At 39.8% G+C, this 18191-nt stretch overlaps 2 protein-coding genes across 5 annotated transcripts in view; one reads left to right on the forward strand and one right to left on the reverse strand.

Annotated features, from left to right (window-relative positions):
- Positions 1-906: 906 nt before the first annotated feature.
- On the forward strand, positions 907-16450 carry LOC309445847 (ashwin). 2 transcript variants are annotated; one of them, XM_082065018.1, is made up of 5 exons: positions 907-1062; positions 2494-2660; positions 8135-8507; positions 12442-12520; positions 16319-16450. In XM_082065018.1, the coding sequence occupies exons 1-4, from the start codon at positions 934-936 to the stop codon at positions 12496-12498; spliced, it is 726 nt and encodes a 241-aa protein (XP_081921144.1). In that variant the 5' UTR covers positions 907-933; the 3' UTR covers positions 12499-12520; positions 16319-16450. The 2 variants fall into 2 exon arrangements, with proteins under 2 accessions (XP_081921144.1, XP_081921143.1); XM_082065017.1 differs by lacking the exon at positions 16319-16450 and having other exon boundaries at positions 12442-14019.
- The window catches only part of FHL2 (four and a half LIM domains 2), a 43363-nt gene continuing 40733 nt past the window's right edge, over positions 15562-18191 (reverse strand). For all 3 annotated transcript variants that reach the window (XM_082064716.1, XM_082064717.1, XM_082064715.1), the window contains 2 exons: positions 17458-17644; positions 15562-16447 (listed from right to left, as the gene is read on the reverse strand). In XM_082064716.1, coding sequence (XP_081920842.1) covers positions 16296-16447; positions 17458-17644 — 339 coding nt within the window. In that variant the 3' untranslated portion in view covers positions 15562-16295. The remainder of the gene's footprint in view (positions 16448-17457; positions 17645-18191) is intronic.

The following is an 18191-nucleotide window of genomic DNA, read 5'->3' on the forward strand; positions in this document are numbered from 1 at the left end:
ATAATGTTTAATGAATTAACTAAGCAGTAGAAACAAATTAATATGCAATGGGTATATGTAATCAATACCAAAAAGTGCAAATCACATGTACACTTGATTACAGGAATGATCTTCCAAGTGTCCAGCATGCTGCAATAAAAGTGCCTGCTCTTTAACAGTTTTGAAACAGCGTTAAGGAGTCTTTTTGCTGACTTTTTGGTATCAGTATGAACTGTGGGGTTGTCATATGCAGGAACAGGAGTTGGACTCAATGATCCTTGTGGGTCACTTCCAACTCAGGACATTCGATGATGAGATGAAATGTTATTATGTTGCTTACTTATACACTTAAATTATTTTTAAATACTCAAAATTTGAATACATATTCTTAGAAGTGCTATATATATATAGCAGTAATGGTACATAGGCATATATATGCGACTTGTTCTGTGTGTGTGTATTTTTGTTACATCACTCGTGTTACATTGCTGCCTGCGCCTCGATTGTGTAAAATGCACCCGGTGCTTCAAATTACAATTTTACGTTCTAAGAACAACATGTTTAATTTACTAACATAATCATTTGTAATTCCTTATCCTGCTTTTAAACACGTAAGCAGATTACTAACTCAAATGAGCAGGAAGTCACTTTACCTTGGAATTATAAAGCAACTTTGGCTATTGCAGATCATGGGGCGTCATTTGGCTTTTTAGGGGCGAAACTTTAGACCCCGTTCGGTGAGGTGGCGAAGCTCCCCGCGAGTAGCAGCATAACAGCTCTGTGCTTCCATTCGCTACCTGGCGAGGCTGTAATAAAACACAATAAAATAGGTTTCGCTTTTCCCCTTGGGCAGCGTGACGTCACGCGCTCTGCGTCACTTCCCGCGCGAGCCCCTCCTCCCCCCGCTCCGCGTGGCATTGTGGGAGGCCGGAAAGCGGCCGCTGGGGGTCGAAGATGGCGGCGCGGGGAGGGGGTCGGGTTTGCGGCAGCGCGGAGGAACGCGGGTCCGGGCGCCCCGATTCGGAGCTGCTGCTGCACCCGGAGCTGCTCTCGGAGGAGTTCCTGTTGCTCACCCTGGAGCAGGTGTGGCCCGGGAAGCCAGCTCGGCCCTGGGGCGGTGGGCCCTGAGGTGGGGCTGGGACGGGAGGTGCGGGGCCTGCCCTGCTCGGCGGGAAAGGAAGGTATCCCGGGCCTGCGGCCCTGCTGCTTCGGTGTGGGTCCCCTGTGCCTTAGACCTCCCGTGTTTGTTTCTCCGCTTTTTTTTTTTTCGCCCCTCAGTTCAGGAAGGACAGGGAACTGCTTGAGATAGTCCAGCACAGAGACACGAAGATGATTAAGGGAGGAAAGATGATTACGAGGAAAGGCTGAGGGAGCTGGGTCTCTTTAGCTTGGAGAAGAGGAGACTGAGTGATGACCTCATTAATGCTTATAAATATGTAAAGGGTGAGTGTTATGAGGATGGAGCCAGGCTCTTGGTGGCAGCCAATGATGAGACAAGGTGTAGTGGGTGCAAACTGGAACACAGGAGGTTCCACTTAAATTTGAGAAGAAACTTCTTCTCAGTGAGGGTGCCAGAACACTGGAACAGCCTACCTAAGGAGGTTGTGGAGTTTCCTTCTCTGGAGACATTCAAAACCTGCCTGTACACCTTCCTCTCTAACCTTATCTAGGTGTTCCTCCTCTGGCAGGGGGATTGGACTAGATGATCTTTTGAGGTCCCATCCAATCCCTAACATTCTGTGAATCTGATTAAACCGCAGGGAAACTCTTATCTCCAGGTGCCTACATGGACTGTTTTTTCACAGCCCTCTTGCAGTTTCCAGTGATTGTATTGCCCTTAACAGGTACTTAGGAAGCCTTTATAAAAATTTAGGGAAATGTGTTTAAGATTGCATGAAAACATCAGTCATCAACAGTTTGTCTGTCTAACTTTTTCCTTTTTTTTTTTGCTACTATTTTAGTTGGGAAAAATTGCAGGGCTTTGGATGGCGGCCTGCAGGGTTGATCTGTGCAGGCAAAGGTGATGAAGTGCCCAGTACTGGTTGCAGCTGGACCCAACTGTTTCTGACACTGATGTAAACAGCCCTTCACACACCAAAATTTAAAACAGAGGAGCTCATGGCACCTGTGCTCAAGTGTAGTTAGCTAAGAGCAGCAGTCATTAGGGGCAGGAGCTACATGAAGAGATGGCGCTTATAGGTGGTGGAAAAAGAAACCAGTGCAGTGACCCAAACATCCCGCATTTCCCTTTGCCTCACTGAAGGGAGAGACTGAGTCTAGTCCACACAGAAAACAAGCGAAGTTGACAGTAGGAAGGCAGGAGACCAGGCTGTCATTGGCAGAGGGCAGCTCATGGCTTTTCCATACCAGTCACCCCTGCAGCCCCCTCACTTCTGAAACCCAGTCATTTATGCCCAGTACACTAAAGTAGCTTTTGAAAAAAGGAACTATACCACTAAGATGTTTGTGCATTGAATTTGTCATCCTAACAACTTTTTTCTCTGTTCCCCACAGAAAAATATAGTAGTAGAAAATGATGTGAAGATGGACAAAGATGGTCTCACTGATCTCTATATTCAACATGCCATTCCCCTGCCTCAGCGTGACTTACCAAAAAGTAGATGGGGGAAAATGATGGAAAAGAAAAGACAGCAAAATGAGTTGAAAAGTGATAATGGAAGGTAATTTAGCTTTTATTGCACTAGACTTGGAGAATTTAGGATGATGCATTTAGTTTAATCTTTGTTTGCCTGATTAATGAAACTTCTACAGCTTTTGGACATGGTAACAGTTTACAGAGAATGCTTTGTCAGGTCTCCTGCATTAGAAGCAAGAATAGGAAAAAGGGGAAGACAGTATTTTTTTGTCATTCAAATGTTAATGGTATCTAGCTTATAGCGCTTCTTTTAATAGAATAGCAGAATGGTTTGGGTTGGAAGGGACCTTCAAAGGTCATCTGGTTCAACCCCCGTGCACTGAGCAGGGACATCTACCACCTCTCTGGGCAACCTGTTCCAAGTGTTTCTCCACCCTCACTGTAAAAAAGTTCTTCCTTATATCTAGTCCGAATCTCCCCTCTTCAAGTTTACAGCTGTTAACCCTTGTCCTATCACTACAGTCTCAGCTAAAAACTCTGTCCCCGTCTTTTCTTAGAAGCTCCCTTTCAGTAGTTAAAGGCCACAATAAGGTCTCCCTGAAACCTTCTCCAGGCTGAACAAACCCAGCTCTCTCAGCCTGTCCCCACAGCAGAGGGGTTCCAGCCCCCTGATCATTTCTCTGGCCTCCTCTGGACCCTCTCCAACAGGTCCACGTCTTTCCTGTAGTGAGGGCTCCACAGCTGGATGCAGAACTCTAGGTGGGGTCTCACCAGAGCAGAGGGACAGAATCACCTCCCTCGACCTGCTGGTGACACTGCTTTTGATGCAGCCCAAGATAAAACTGGCCTTCTGGGCTTCAAGCACACATTGCCGACTCACGACCAGTTTTTCATCCACTAGTACCCCCAAGTCCTTCTCTGCGGGGCTGCTCTTGATCCCTTCATCCCCCAGTCTGTATTGATACCAGATTATTGGTGCATTTCAAGGTACTTTATAATGAAGAAAAATCAATTCTTTCTTGTTTCACCATATAGTTGTTAAATAATAATCATATTTACAGTGTTTAATAAAAGTACCAACAACATGTTTAATTGTGCCTGCTCCCTAGACAGGATTGGTCTGCTCTAGAGGTGTAGTGGCAGCAGTGGTGTACGTGGCAGCAGTTTTGCGTGTCAGATTCAAAAATAACAGCTACTTTCTGAATGAAACATTCTGCTTCGTTTTTAACATCTTTCTGTTTCTATTTGATCAGATAGCCAAATCTTCCTCAAAAGTTTATTTTACTGAGTTTCTTCTCTTCCTGACCTTCCACTGCCCACAACTTTGATGTATGATGTGCATGGATGGCATTCTTATTTAGTTTCAGCAGTAAATCCTAAGGAAAGATGGGTGGAAATTCTTATTATAATTTTGCAGGACTATAACTTGTTGATTTCATGAGTCTGTTCTAGCTTTACTGAGATTTCTGACTTGGAAGAGCTAAACAAATTCTGTACTTTATTCTTTCTTTTTTGGTTGTAAATTTTTAAAATTTTTAGCAGTGACCAGGACACTGAATTGTCTTATGTCATTTACTTTTTTTTTCCCTGTGCATAAAAGTTTATAATACCTCAGTTCATTTACAACTTGCAGCTTCAAGATGAAAGCATGAGGTTAGTGTTTGAATAACAAACTGTTGGTGTGCTGAAATATGTGCAAACATTTTTTTTATCAAAGAAGTAAAGATAGCAGGGTGAATGTTTCTGAGAGGAGGTGGCAATGTTAATTTTTAGGTAGCAGAATGGCTTCATCCAAAGTGTATATGTAGAATAAGTCTAGGGGCTCTTATTTTGGTATACTAAAATTCAATAATGGTTTAAACTATCTAGTATTTGCTGGCAAAATAGTAAGTACGAGGAAATATGTTTAATCTGCCAATCTGCTTTTCTTTACTGTTTGCTCTTACAATCTAGCATGCTGGGCTTAGTCTTTTGCTCTGTTGCTGACAGTTTTAAGGTTTTCCAGCAGTTACTGCTTTTACTTGTAATACATCTTTCATACTTAACAAATATGCTGGCAAAATGCTGTCTAGAAAAGTTAATCTTTTACTGCTAGTATTACTGACCCCAGAGAAATGGGAGAAAAAAACATATAGTACTTTCAGTAAGTAAAAGTTGCACAGAGAAATCTTCTAGTTTTAGCATATTGATGGGAAGAATCAAGGAAGATCAATCATCTTTTGGGGTGTTAAAATATTACACTTTTCCTCATACTTGCGTGTACCACTTAAGAAGAACTGGCACAATGCCTTTGTACAGATGAGGAGGGAGAACTTGGCCTTATTGTTTTTAAAAACAAAACAAAATTCCTAGGTATTGTGAGACGGTGAGTTACGTGCAAGTCAGAGATGGGATCTAAGTGTGCTGTTAGTTTGGTTTATAACTCAGTTAAACTGATGCATCGTATGGACAACAAGAGTCTTCTGATGAGTTCCTCTGTGGAAAGCATGGCTTTTACAATGTGCACTGAAATTAATATGAGGCTTGGAGACTTGATCAGCACAGCTCGGTGTGTGTTTGCATCCCGCTAGTAGTTATAGATAGGAGGTAAAAACACATTGAAATTTAAAAGTCAGTGTTGAATATCATATTTAGTTTTACCATTGGTGTTTGATGGCATACCCTAAAGAACTTGCTGGATATCAGCTGAGCTGCAGTAATGTGTTATACTTCAATAATACAATCAAATATCTGAGATCACAGATTACGGTTTATACACTCTTATTGCTGAATATTTGAGCTTGCAGATAATCGTACCAAATAAAAACAAATGCAGTCCATCCAACCTTAAACATTTCAGAAAATATTTGTCTTCAGGGACAGTTAATTTTGTAGATCTATAAGATTGTCATGCCCACTGAAAGAAAGAGGATGGTATGAATCTCAGAACATACATGTAGTTTCTGAAGTGCCATGCTGTCTGAAGACTCTCACCTGCAAACTCTCAGTTTCCAGGAGCACTGTGGCTGTGTGTGCTCAGAGCTGTGGCCGTGGTAGAGTTCATTGTTTTTCCACAGTCACCCAAGAGGCTGCTTCGGCATCCCCTGAAAACTATGAATGCGCTGATAATATTGAAGGTCAGGGGAAAACATGGTACTTCTGACCAGTTTCAGACATTCACAGAAGAGGTGGTCACCTGCCTGTTTTAGTAACAGGCAAATATTAAGGATAATCAAGGGGTAGGAGCTAAAATCTGCATTTCTTTCTGGTTTTAGGGTGCTACCGAAGTGCCAGCTAAGCTAGACAAGAATAGGAGCATTTTTAATTAAATTGGCCTCATAATTGGGAGTTGCTCAAAGGCCATCCTGACTGAGTAATCACGTGAAACAGTGGAAACCTGGATTGCTGGTGTAGAGAAGCTTTTGCTTCCTCTAGTAAATCTCGCATTCTTTATCATGCTCTACAAAGTAAACAGCACGATTAGAGCATGCCTTCTGTCCAGCCCAGCCCAAAGTGTGGCTAGAATGAAGGAGATGCATGGAAATCTAGGTTTCACAGAGTGCTCCACAGGAGGGGTCATGATCCCAGAATGGGATCATGTCAGTGTCCTCCCTCAGAAGAGTGCTGGCTAACATGGGTCCTACTCTGAAGCTTTTAACCTGCCTGCACTTTATATAAAGAAAGTGAATGTTACACCCGAGGTTCTGTGTTCTTCTGTGAGCCATGTATGTAAAAATTAGATTAATTCTTGATGGTACAGCATCCAAATGTCTTTTGGATCTTTCCCAAAGATTTCTCTGGGAATATTATCTGTATTGTAGCCTGTAGTCATTTGTACAAGTGCTATAATTCTAAAATTCAGTTTATAATAGATAACAATCCTCCTAGGATTGCAGTTAGTTCCAGACTTGCTAGTCTTCACAAAGCTGAATTTTAAAAACAAAACCAACCAAACAACAACAACAAACCAAAATAACAACAACAAAAAACAACCAACAACAACAACAACGAATCAGCTAACTCCATAGGAAAAGCTGACTAATTATGTTAAAGAAGGTAACTGAAAATAGGTATACAATCTTTTCTTTCTCATAGTTTGTAAACTGTCTTTTCAAAATGGGGACCGAGTTCCTTGTTGGGAGTGTTGAATAAATTATTGGATAAAGCCAAAATTATCAAAAAGTATCATGTTTTAATTTTGAAGTGTGTCAGTTTTTTAGGCTTTTCAAGTGTAATTACACTTAATTTAATGGATGTGTTAAAAACTACTGTTGTTTCAATAGTATTTAGCTGAAACAGTGTGTGTGGCTGAACACTCCTGGAAGCTAGTCTCATTGTGTAGAAGTTCTCCTCCAAAATGCGTCTACTGTAGATATGAGCCAAAGAGTTGTGTCCAATCTCTTGACAAACAAGTCCAAAATGAATTAAAGGTCTCTCTTTGTCTCTATCTGTTCTGGGAACCCAATGAATAGAAAAAGAGGAGGATTATATGACATATGTTGTTGTAAGCAGATAGTAATTTCAAAGCAAATCTGAGTAAGAGCTGAACTTTCTCTTGCTGTATGAGCTCTTAAATTGTGACTCCTTTAACTTTTATTGAGGAAACCCGTCTTGAGAGAAATTGTGTAAGCAATGTGTAATTTCTTAATACGTTTATCAACCACTAGTAACCTAATGTTTTTCCAAGTCAAATGAATCAAATCTCTGCTTGTGGCTTACGTTGAAGAGTGTTGAGATATGCAACGTGAATATTGGCCGATTTGTTAATTGCAAATTAATTACTATATTTCATTGTTGAAAACACTATAGTTCAACTTTTATTCCTCTTTTTAATATGAGATGATTAAATAGTCTGTACTGAAAACTGGTTTCTAAGCAAGAATATTGTATAAATTAATGGTGGGGTCTTTTTGTTTGTGGTTTGTTTTTTTGTTTTTTTTTTTGTTTAGGTTTTTTTGGTTAAATAAGTGCTTTTCAAGCACCTTCTCTTTGTCATTCTTGAGCAGTGCTTTTCTAAAACTCTAATGTACAGCTATGATAACTTTGTGCTTTGTTTTTTGGGAGTCAGGATGTTTTCTGATAGTACTGTAGCTGGATTGTATTCCTTTTTCGTGATTCAGCTGTTACTAAATTGGCCAGCTCTGACTGCACATAGGCTTAAAGGCACAAACTATTAAAAATATAGTAATTAAATCAACTTGGGATTCCTGTTCAAGGACAGCTTATTTCAAAAACAGGTGTGCTTTTTTTGCTTAATTGTTTTATTCCTTGTCTAATAGTCTTTTAGACTATCTTAACATGATTGAAAGCATCAGCATGTTAGATGCTGTTCTTGTAGGTAAGGTGGCACACACTTTCTCAAATATTTTCTTTTTGAAATACTTAACAGCTATTATCTTTTTAGGTACTCTGAAATAGCTACAATGGTATAAGCATACAGTCCTTGATCATACAACTGTAATTGTCTGCCTAGAAAGTTCCTCACGCAACCCCGTTTGCTGAGAAACAGTGTGTCTTGGATATACTGGTTTTGGATCATTTAGCTTATGTTTCTGAGAATCTTATGATTTGTATTTTCAGTGTTAAAACAGTAGAAGGCTTAAGGAAACGGCCATTAATTGTATTTGATGGCAATTCAACAAGTACAAGCATAAAGGTGAAGAAGACAGAGAATGGAGCTGCTGATCGCCTAAAACCTCCTCCAGCTGGAAGCACCACCAACACTGTTAGAAGATTGTCAGTTCCTTCAAATGCCTCAACATACATTTCAGCCTCCACTTTATCAGAGGACGCTAAGCTGGGTATGAGGAATAACGAGGCTAAGCAGAACAATATTTCAAAGACTAACAGCAGTATGTTGTCTAGTCTGAAGGTGTACCCTTTGTCTCCAGTAGCGGGAACTACTGTTGTGAAGTTAAAGAGAGCTGTTCCAAAAGAAGAATCTGATTTGCCGGTATGTACATTCAGCATCTTGTTTTGCAGGTTATATTTTAATCGAAAGTTGCAGGAGCCAAAGGTAGACCCCATAAGGGTTTTCAGGATTATTTCGGAATAATAGTAGAGTTTTAATTTAGAAACAAGCAAAAGAGTAGCTGGTTTGGAAAAGATCAGAAGGGAAGAAATGAAGTACTTTGTACTTGTCCATGGGAAATTTCTGTATGAGAGAGGCAGCTTTGTAGAAAACATGCAGGTAATTTTAAAATGAATAGGGACGTAATACTTAAGGTGGTGCTGGTAGTAGTCAAATAAAACACAAACAAAATAGTCCTACTGGTAGGTCTGAAAGGGAGAAAACAGGCATTATAGAACAACATGAACAGCCTTAAAGAGAGGACAAGTGGTCTGTTTTCTGTAGTAGGGAAGAAAAGAATTGAATGATAGCATTTGTTACAGTCACACTTGAATGGTTGAGTAGGACAAGCTTTCATTTGTCAAAATGAAGGAAGAGATGTTACAGGAACTGAAAAAAGATGCTGAGAACTGTAGAACATATCCTTATAGGAGGAACACCATCTGTTTTAAATCTCATACAGGAGTTGGCAAGCTAGAGGAAGGAACTGGATGTGAAAATCTGGAGAGCTGCCTAGATTGTGGGTCTGAATGAGAAACCATAACAAACCATGCTAGTTGAAGTGAGAGACCAAAGGTCAAGTGCTCATTTTGAGCCATGGTGACCTTAATCAGGTACCTGGGCTTCTGTAAGACTATGAGTGACATGCTGAGATCTTGAACAAAAGGGCGCTCCTCTGAAGTAGAAGACTGATCACTGAGCTGTTAACCATCAAGGTAAATAGTCAACTTCTTTCCGCAAGTTAGATTCAACTGAAAGCTAATTTTCTGTAGAGAACTAGACTACAGGTGGGGGCAGAATAAGGCTGATGAATAAAGTGATGAGAGAAGAGCTAAGACAGGATATATGATTTCAACAGGGCATATATTTGAAAATGTAGGTAATAGTGCTGAATGTAGGTGGCAGCTGGAGAAAAAGGTAGAACAGTGGTTATTTTTGATGAAGGTGCGATTAGCCTTTAAGGGCTTGTCAGTAAGCGAAGAGCAATGGGCCATCTCTTTAAAATGTGCTGCGAGGTAGGGATAAGTCTTATTTGTGTTGTATTACCTCATGATACAAATTAAGGAATTGTCATGTTTCCACTGGAATGTCCACTGGAATATAATTCCACAGCATCCTTGCAGCTAAACTGAGGAAGTGTGGACTGGACGATCAGGTGGTGAGGTGGACTGGGAACTGGCTGAAGGAAAGAAGCCAGAGAGTCACGGTCAATGGGACAGAGTCTAGTTGGAGGCCTGTATCTGGTGGAGTCCCTCAGGTGTCGGTACTGGGACCAGTACTGTTCAATATATTCATCAACGGCTGTGCTGCCATCCAGTGAGACCTGGACAGGCTGGAGAGTCGGGTGGGGAAAAATGTAATGAAATATAACAAGGGCAAGTGTAGAGTCTTGCATCTGGGCAGGAACAACCCCAGGTTCCAGTATAAGTTGGGGAATGACCTGTTAGAGAGCAGCGTAGCAGAAAGGGACCTGGGGGTCCTGGTGGACAGCAGGTTGACTGTGAACCAGCACTGTGCCCCTGTGGCCAGGAAGACCAATGGCATCCTAGGGTGTATTAGAAGGGGGGTGGTTAGTAGTTCGAGAGAGGTTCTCCTCCCATTCTACTCTGCCCAGGTGAGACCGCATCTGGAATATTATGTCCAGTTCTGAGTCCCTCAGTTCAAGAAGGACAGGGAACTGCTGGAGAGAGTCCAGCACAGAGCCACAAAGATAATTAAGGGAGTGGAGCATCTCCCTTATGAGGAAAGGCTGAGGGAGCTGGGTCTCTTTAGTTTGGGGAAGAGGAGACTGAGGGGTGACCTCATTAATGTTTATAAATATGTAAAGGGTGAGTGTCACGAGGATGAAGCCAGGCTCTTCTCGGTGACAACGAATGATAGGTCAGGAGGCAAACTGGAACACAGGAGGTTCCACTTAAATTTGAGAAGAAACTTCTTCTCAGTGAGGGTGACAGAGCACTGGAACAGGCTGCCCGGGGGGTTGTGGATTCTCCTTCTCTGGAGACATTCAAACCCCACCTGGACACATTCTTGTGTAACCTCATGTAGGTGTTCCTGCTCCAGTTGCGAGATTGGACTAGATGATCTTTTGAGGTCCCTTCCAATCCCTAACATTCTGTGATCTGAAATAAGTCTGGGCTTCAAATGAAGAAATAGAAATATCTGTTCTCAGTTGAACTGCAGGGGGAGCTTTAGATATGCAGTGTACAATTGCATTGATTAAAGTTTTCCTAACTTTCGTTTTCTCAAGATTGCCTCATGAAATGCTTTCTATTAATCTCTTTTTTTAAAAAAAAAAAAAACATTTCCTGAAAGAGTGCAGGTGATATCCTTGCTGTTCCATCAGACTTCTTTTAAATATGAGCACCTAAACACGTGGCTGTTCTGAAAGACAGCTTTAGCAGCTTTTACAAGAATCATGGCTGAGGCCCTGAATCAGATTTATGCTGTGGAGATGTATTTCCTACTGCCAGTATTATGAACTCCAGTAATTTAGAGCTCTTCAATATATTAGTCAGATCTGAACCTACAGAGCTTTTGAAACTTGTTAAGTATACATCTCGCAGCTTCTTTATATTTAATTTAAATGTTTTGTAGACACAGTGATGAACACTTCTAAGTGACACTGTATCACTGACACTCAGAAGCTGTGACCTCTGGCATTTGACTTTCTACCTTAGCCACAGTTTTTGTTCATTATTACCAGTAAGTTCAGTTAAAGTTGGTCAGACATGTTTGAAGTTAAGCAAGTGTGATGTATGGGTGTTACTGTCTGAAATTAAAAAGTGTGTTGAATAATAAGTGACGCAGCCAGGAAGAATCAATATACTTGGCAGATGGCTGTAGAGTGTAAAGCCTGATATTAGTATAAGGACAGTAATGACAATTGCCTTTTCAAGCAAGTGGCTGTTCTCTGACTTTCAAGAAAAACTGAAGTTCTCATGCTGAATAGCACAGAACTATCCCTCTGATCTTTGGGTCTAATTCCCTTAAACCTTTCAGTGGTTGCGGTCTACAGTATTGCTGCAGATAACACTGAAACTCTTCTCTGGATTGTGCTCCCCAAACCAGTGTGTTGCAGAATGTTCTTGGAAATGTTTATACCTGTCTTTACTCTGCTTGTGTGAACTATTAAAGCTCTAATTTCTCAGTTTTTTTTTTTTTTTTCTTATTTTAGATAATGAAAGGTAATTATTTCACCACTTCAATCTGCCTTTGTTTTACTTCGGGCTTGCTTGATTTCCACCCCCCCACTCCCCCCTGGTTTCTTGGGGTGGGGCTTGAAAGATAAGTTCATCTGAGGTTTTGACAGTTATTTCACTTTTTTGTACAGGTCACTACAAAGAAAGACCAACTTTTCCTTCTGTTTTTCTAAGATTTTTACCATTTTACAGAAGTAAATTAGTATCCTAGATGTTTGTTTGGGTTTTTTTCTTATACAATGCTGTTTCAGATTGCCTCCTTAAAATACTTGTTGAAATAACTTTAGAAGTACATTTTGAAATTTCTGTATGTACCTGTTTCTAAGTTGCATAATTGAAAGTTGTTTTTGCATAACTAATTTTAGGATTAAGAAAAGGCAAAAGGCTTACATGTGATTTGTAGGTATTTAAATTCATTTGCTGTATTTTTTCTCTTCTCTAGGGAAGTTCTGTTACATCTAGCTTTTTCCACAAGATGGCAATAGAAAGCTGTTGTAATAGCATACAGCTGAGTACAACAGTAGGCAATACTATATTTTACTATGGCAGGTTAATTACAAGCTTCTATTTGTGCAGTATATCTAAGAATACTTATATATTTTTGTGTGTTCCAGAATGACCTAAAGCCTACGGAAGCAAAGAAGAAGATCCAGCATGTTACATGGCCATGAAGTAGCTAATGGTGCTTAAAACGTAAATGTTACTTCCATATTTTCAAACAGATAAGTCATATTTAAACTGTTTTGAGTACAATTCTTTTTAAACCTTACAGGGATTCAGATTGCTGTGAAGTTTTAACAAGTTTAAAAGTTCCCTGTTGTAAAGCTGGAGTCATTACCACCAGTCACCTTAAGAGTGTCTACTCTTGAACACCAAGTAGTTCATTACTTCTTTTAAAGGTGGTAATATTGCGATATACTAAACCCCCCACTTTCAGTTTTCAAGATTATTATAGTTCATCTCCTGCATGTCACTGCAATTCACACATATACATATATAATTTTTTTGTTTCAGTAAGATTCAGTTTTGTTCCACTTCTGGTTAAATAGTTAAAATAGCTATTGAGATTCAAAGTGATCCCAAGAGCCTTCTTGGCTTTAAAAAGATAATTCATTTAGATGAGAAAACTGACCATTCTGCTGATAAGATAGTCTGATACAAATTTTTTTCCTTTTCATTGCGCAGAACAGGAGTGTGGAATTCACAGTGCCAGTTAGGTTGGTAATAAGAGATGAACTAGTTTAACAGCATTACTTCAAATTGAAGTTTCTCTTATTGAAGTGTGAAAGAAGAAATGCACAGATGGAAGTATGTTATTAGACTGATGTGAATCTTTGAGAGGAAGTAGTGAATGGATTAGTGCCATGTTCTCCTAAATACACAGGCATATTTTATACATGCATAAGTGTAAAAATGTGCCGATGCAGCGAAATTTTTTGTTTTCCTGGTTACAATCATGCTATAAAATATCAGGAAAACCTGTGGAATGCAGGTCAGTGCTTTCTCAACTTACTAACAGTTGAAGAGGGACAGGGATAGGAAGACAAAGAAGTACCTTGGGAGCATTAGCATATGTGATTGCACTTTTTTTTATTAAAAAAAAAAAGGCAAAACCCCACCTGTTTTCCTTCCTTTGATAGTTTAAGACAGATGTTAGTTTTCTGTGAAACTTGGTGTTTCATCTGGATTATTGGTGGTGCCTTATAAGGCAGAAATCCAGTTAAGTTGTTGGAAACTTTATTAAATCTCAGTGGCTCAGAGTGAAGCCGATTTAGATCCATTTTGGATATGGATAGTACATAATAATAATGCTTCCAAAGTTAGTAAAACAAAAAAAAGAATCAACTTCTGAATCCACTTAGTTAACCCACTGAAAGCTGTCAGTAGTGATCTGAAAGCTTGTTTAAATTTTTAACGTTAGTTAATATTGAAAACAAAAGCTGTAGCTTCATTTATTACTGACAGAAGTTCTCCATTCACAGTTAGGAAATAAAAGGCACTTCTCAAATGCTGTAAAATGGTAAGAATGTGTGTTTTGAAATATTGTGTGCAGTTTCCCTTTTACTAAACACTTGTGCAGTTTTTTGTACTTGAGTACAGCAAACTTTAACGTAATGTACATTTTGTATGTAAAGAGTTGTCTTTTAAGTAGCCTTATCCTATTTAAATAAATTCAATTAAAAGCAAACAAAGTAGCACTGACTTGTTTTTGTGATGTAATTAAACTTGTTCATTTTATACAGTTATGTTTTAGCAGACTTGAAGTGATTAGAACTTAAGAAAAAGTTTACAGGGTAAAAAAACTCAGTAGCTACTTTGGAGTTTTAGCAGCAGTTAGTACCATGTGAAGTGCTGGTCCTTGCACTAGCATAACAGTCTGGTAGGAGTCTGTTTTGTGGGTGGCTTCTGGGCAGTGGTTTGGAATCTAGGCTGTATTTTGTTGTAGTTCCAGTTGCTAGGAGCACGTATGTGTTAAGGAGTGTTCTGCAGAACTGTCGTGGAATAATAGCATGGTGCTATTGCATAGTAACAGGCTTGTTTTCAGGCTGGTGTGCTTTCCAGCCTTGTCACGTTTCTCCTACCTTTCCCCAAAGCTGGGACTGTTTCGTTGTGTGTTGTAGCACTTGGGGGGATAAGGCACAAGCTGTGCTGCCGTTACTACCTTACTCTTACCCTTCTTCTCTCAGCAAAGTCCTAGAGCAGAGCTGCAGTGTGCTGGGGGATTGCCAGACCCCGGAGAGAGTGAGGTGCTTACCCTCTTATGGGGGGTGTGCATATGAGAGGGATTTTTATGGCTATTCTTTACTACAGTCTTCAACACAGAATGAAGTCACCAAAGGATAGAATTTAGTCATTCAGTGAGATCAGATTAGTGTGGTGTGTACTTAAAAATGTCAGCTGGCCAACTTCTTCAAACGGTGTGTACAGTAAACCAAATCTGATCTAATGCATCTATTCGGCTGGTTGAATTACTAAGAGAGGAGTGAGCTGTGAGCATTTACACTTGGCACAAAAGGAGACAAATTCAAGAGTGGTGGCAGGAACTAGGAGCAAACTTTCCCTACCCAGTTACACACTGAATAATTGTGTTCCTAATTTGTCTTTCCACATCTGAAGATTCCTGTTGGAAGTGTGACATACTACTTTCCTCCTTTTGCTAGATACAACCCATATGGAGGGTGTACCAGGATCATACATTGTATAACATGGCCATATTTCTTGAAGTTTGCTTTGGGAAGAGAGTATCTTCCTTTGGATTGTTTCGTCTTGGTTTCATTGTCCTGCCAGCGTGTTGTTGTTGACAGTTGCCTTTGCAGGAAACATAGCAGAAATGGTGCTAGAGCAGAAGGTATTACATATTGCAATATAGAACAAAATTAAAGCATGCCCTTGTATAAAACTTGAGCTTCAGACTTTTGCAAAGATAAATGTCTTCCTAGTTGTCTTGATCTCTGTGCTTGCTGTGAAGAACAATATTTTGGTTTTGAGTTTAGAACCTATGAACACATTTTTATCAGCTGCACTCAATTCAGTATTTTCACATAGTTGTTTGGTTTTGCTGATTATTTTCCCACTGATTTCAGTTAGTAGAAGACTATGTTATATCAGCAGGGACCATCTGTGGATTGTCTAAACTCCATAGTTTCATAATGACTGGGTGCAAAAAGGCTCTTCTGTCGTGTTTCTTCAGACTGTGAAAGCATTTTATTTGTAAATATCTACTATGTAAATACAATTAAACCACAACCACAATTTTGTTTTAAATGGTTTTATTTTGAAAAATACAATGTGCAATGTAATGTCGACTAATACTGACACTGTCAATCAGAACTTGAACTTCACACAATGATCGGCTAGTCATGCAATAAAATATGTGCCTGTTATGAAGTGCTCCCACTTCAGCTGTTTTATCATTATCTCTGTATGGCATGGCACAAATCCTTGTACATTGAAACACCCTCTACATTCGCAGTCTTTCTACACACTTGACAGCACACGAGGCATGTAGCTCAAGAACACTGAGGCGAGACCACAGCCTTATTGAAATCAAATGGGGTTTGCCATTTATTTCAGTGGGCTGAGGGTTTCACTATGAATATCCATCTATGAATGTCTTGTGCATGGCCATTGTAATCCTTGAACTATATCACTTGCTTGTAACTGGAATATTTAGTGGAAGGGAAAAAAAAAAAAGAGTATGTTATGGCAATAACACCCAAATGGTTTTACGTCTCAGGTTTTGCATTAGTTTTGGTTAGCTTGTAGAAGTCTTAAATGCCAACACTGCTTCTAGAGATTTTGAAATTGTTTTCCCCAAAGGTTTGGAGAGTTTGAAGAAGAAGGTTAAATTATGTTAATAGTACAGCGAAACAGAGAGTGGCAAAGCTGGTTCCAAACAGCTGTGGATTTCAGACTCTATACTGCAAGCACGGCTTTCTTCTCCTCTCCCTACCTTTAATTTTGAGCTTTAAATATCCTTTCCACATTCAGGGCAAAGGATGTCATCCCTTTCCGTGAGGAAGCCACGACCCACTAATGAGAGAGAGCACTTCTTACAGTTAAAGCAATCATTGTGCCACTGCCGTTCTTCAAAGGAGATGTACTTGGTTCCTCCGAGTCCTGTTTGAAAACCAGAAGCATTCTGTTACAAGAAAAGAATAGCATATCAACCATCAAGTGATGCTACTTCAGATTCCACTCATGGATTGCTATGAAGTTCAAACATACACTAGTGAAAAAATGCCTCTTACGTCTCTTAGAAGTGATTATCTCTTGCTTAACCTACGAATGACAAGCAATTTTAATATGATACATTGGAATGACTAGCTGGAAGTCAGTGAAAAGATTTGACTGGGCATATCTCTTACATGATGAGATGGATATTTGTTTTGTTTTGCTTTCAGTAGCAACATTTTGAGAAAAAAAGCCAAAAAACATAATAGAAAGGGCTGCAATATTCAGAAGAGAAATGTCTCTGTCATGTGAGCAGAAAACAGAACCTGTGGTGTTATGTGCTGACTTTTCTAGAAGTTAAGCAATCAAGTATGTGTTAGTGAGGTATATGCACTAGGGCAGAGCAATAGCAAGAGAGAAAATGGTCCAGATATAACCCAGATTTGCCGTCTTGGACTGTATGTATCATGTTGTTAAATGCTGATTACTTCATAGAGGAGGCTATATTTTTATGCTAGGTGTTTCATAGTAAAGCTCTTAGCAGTTACTCCTTTAAGTACTTCTGTACTGGAAAGCAGTATTTAAAAGCCTTGTGGTTTCTCACTTGCTGTGCTGAAAAGTCAGCAAATTTGACACTTTCTGCTGGCGGAGAGTCTGTTGTAACTGAGATCAGTGGTCCCACACAAGTGGAATGATGCACAGAGCATGCATATCCCACTACAAGCTAGTGCTGTTACTGCATATCTACCTGTTCCATGAAAATCAGGTGAAAAGAAGGACTGAGGATCCCTTCCACTTCGTTTTGTTAGGCACTTGAAAGGTATCGTGAGTATTTAATGTCACACATCTTGAATTATATAGCGTCTCGAGTCATTCAAGTTATTGGAATGAATTATTGAATTTTTAATATTAGAAGAAGCTGATTGAAAAAAAAAACTAAAGGCCCTGAAACCTACCACTGATTGGGTTTGTGCATCCAGCACACTTTTTAGCATAGAGGTTGCAGAAGCAGCTCAGGCAATATGCAAACTCATCCCTGGAGGTAAAGCGTTGTCCAGACAACTGCTTCTTGCATCCAGTACAGACAAAGCACTCCTTATGCCACGGCTGCTCCCGGTAAGTAACACCTCCTGTAGTGATCGCCTGTTTCATGGAGAGACAGAAAGAGGGTGTTTCCTTGAGGGTCGCAGGTTTGTATCTTGATTTGGTAGAGAGGAAGGGTGGTGAGGTTCTTGTGTTTGGGAGGAGGGAATGGTGGTTTAACAGCAGCAAAATCATTATTTTCACTGGAGTTGACCTTGAGAAAATCAGACAAGTGATTTATTATAATTTCCTAATTTATACAAAGAAGCCCCATACTAAAAGTACTTTATTCTCCATGTATGGTATAGTCGTACTCTTAATTGTCCACTGTTTTTAAACCTAATCTTTGTATGTCGCTTTTCATATGTGTGCGCTAGGATTTGTCCATCTCTGTTCCTTTGCCTGTCCCATTCTTCATGGTGAAGGAACTACTTCATGTGTTTCAATTTCCCTGTTACTTTCCTTGGCAAAGACTGTTATTTCAAATTTTAGCTGAAGTCTTTGCTTTCTGTTTCTCTGGGCTTTGGTGTTTTTCTCTTATAACAAGTTGTTGCCTACAAAAACAGCTCCCCAGATGTTAGACAAACTAAACTTTTTTGACCCTTTG

The sequence above is a fragment of the Streptopelia decaocto genome (genome assembly GCF_964273445.1).
Source record: "Streptopelia decaocto genome assembly, chromosome: 1".
In the NCBI taxonomy this organism is placed as follows: domain Eukaryota; kingdom Metazoa; phylum Chordata; class Aves; order Columbiformes; family Columbidae; genus Streptopelia; species Streptopelia decaocto.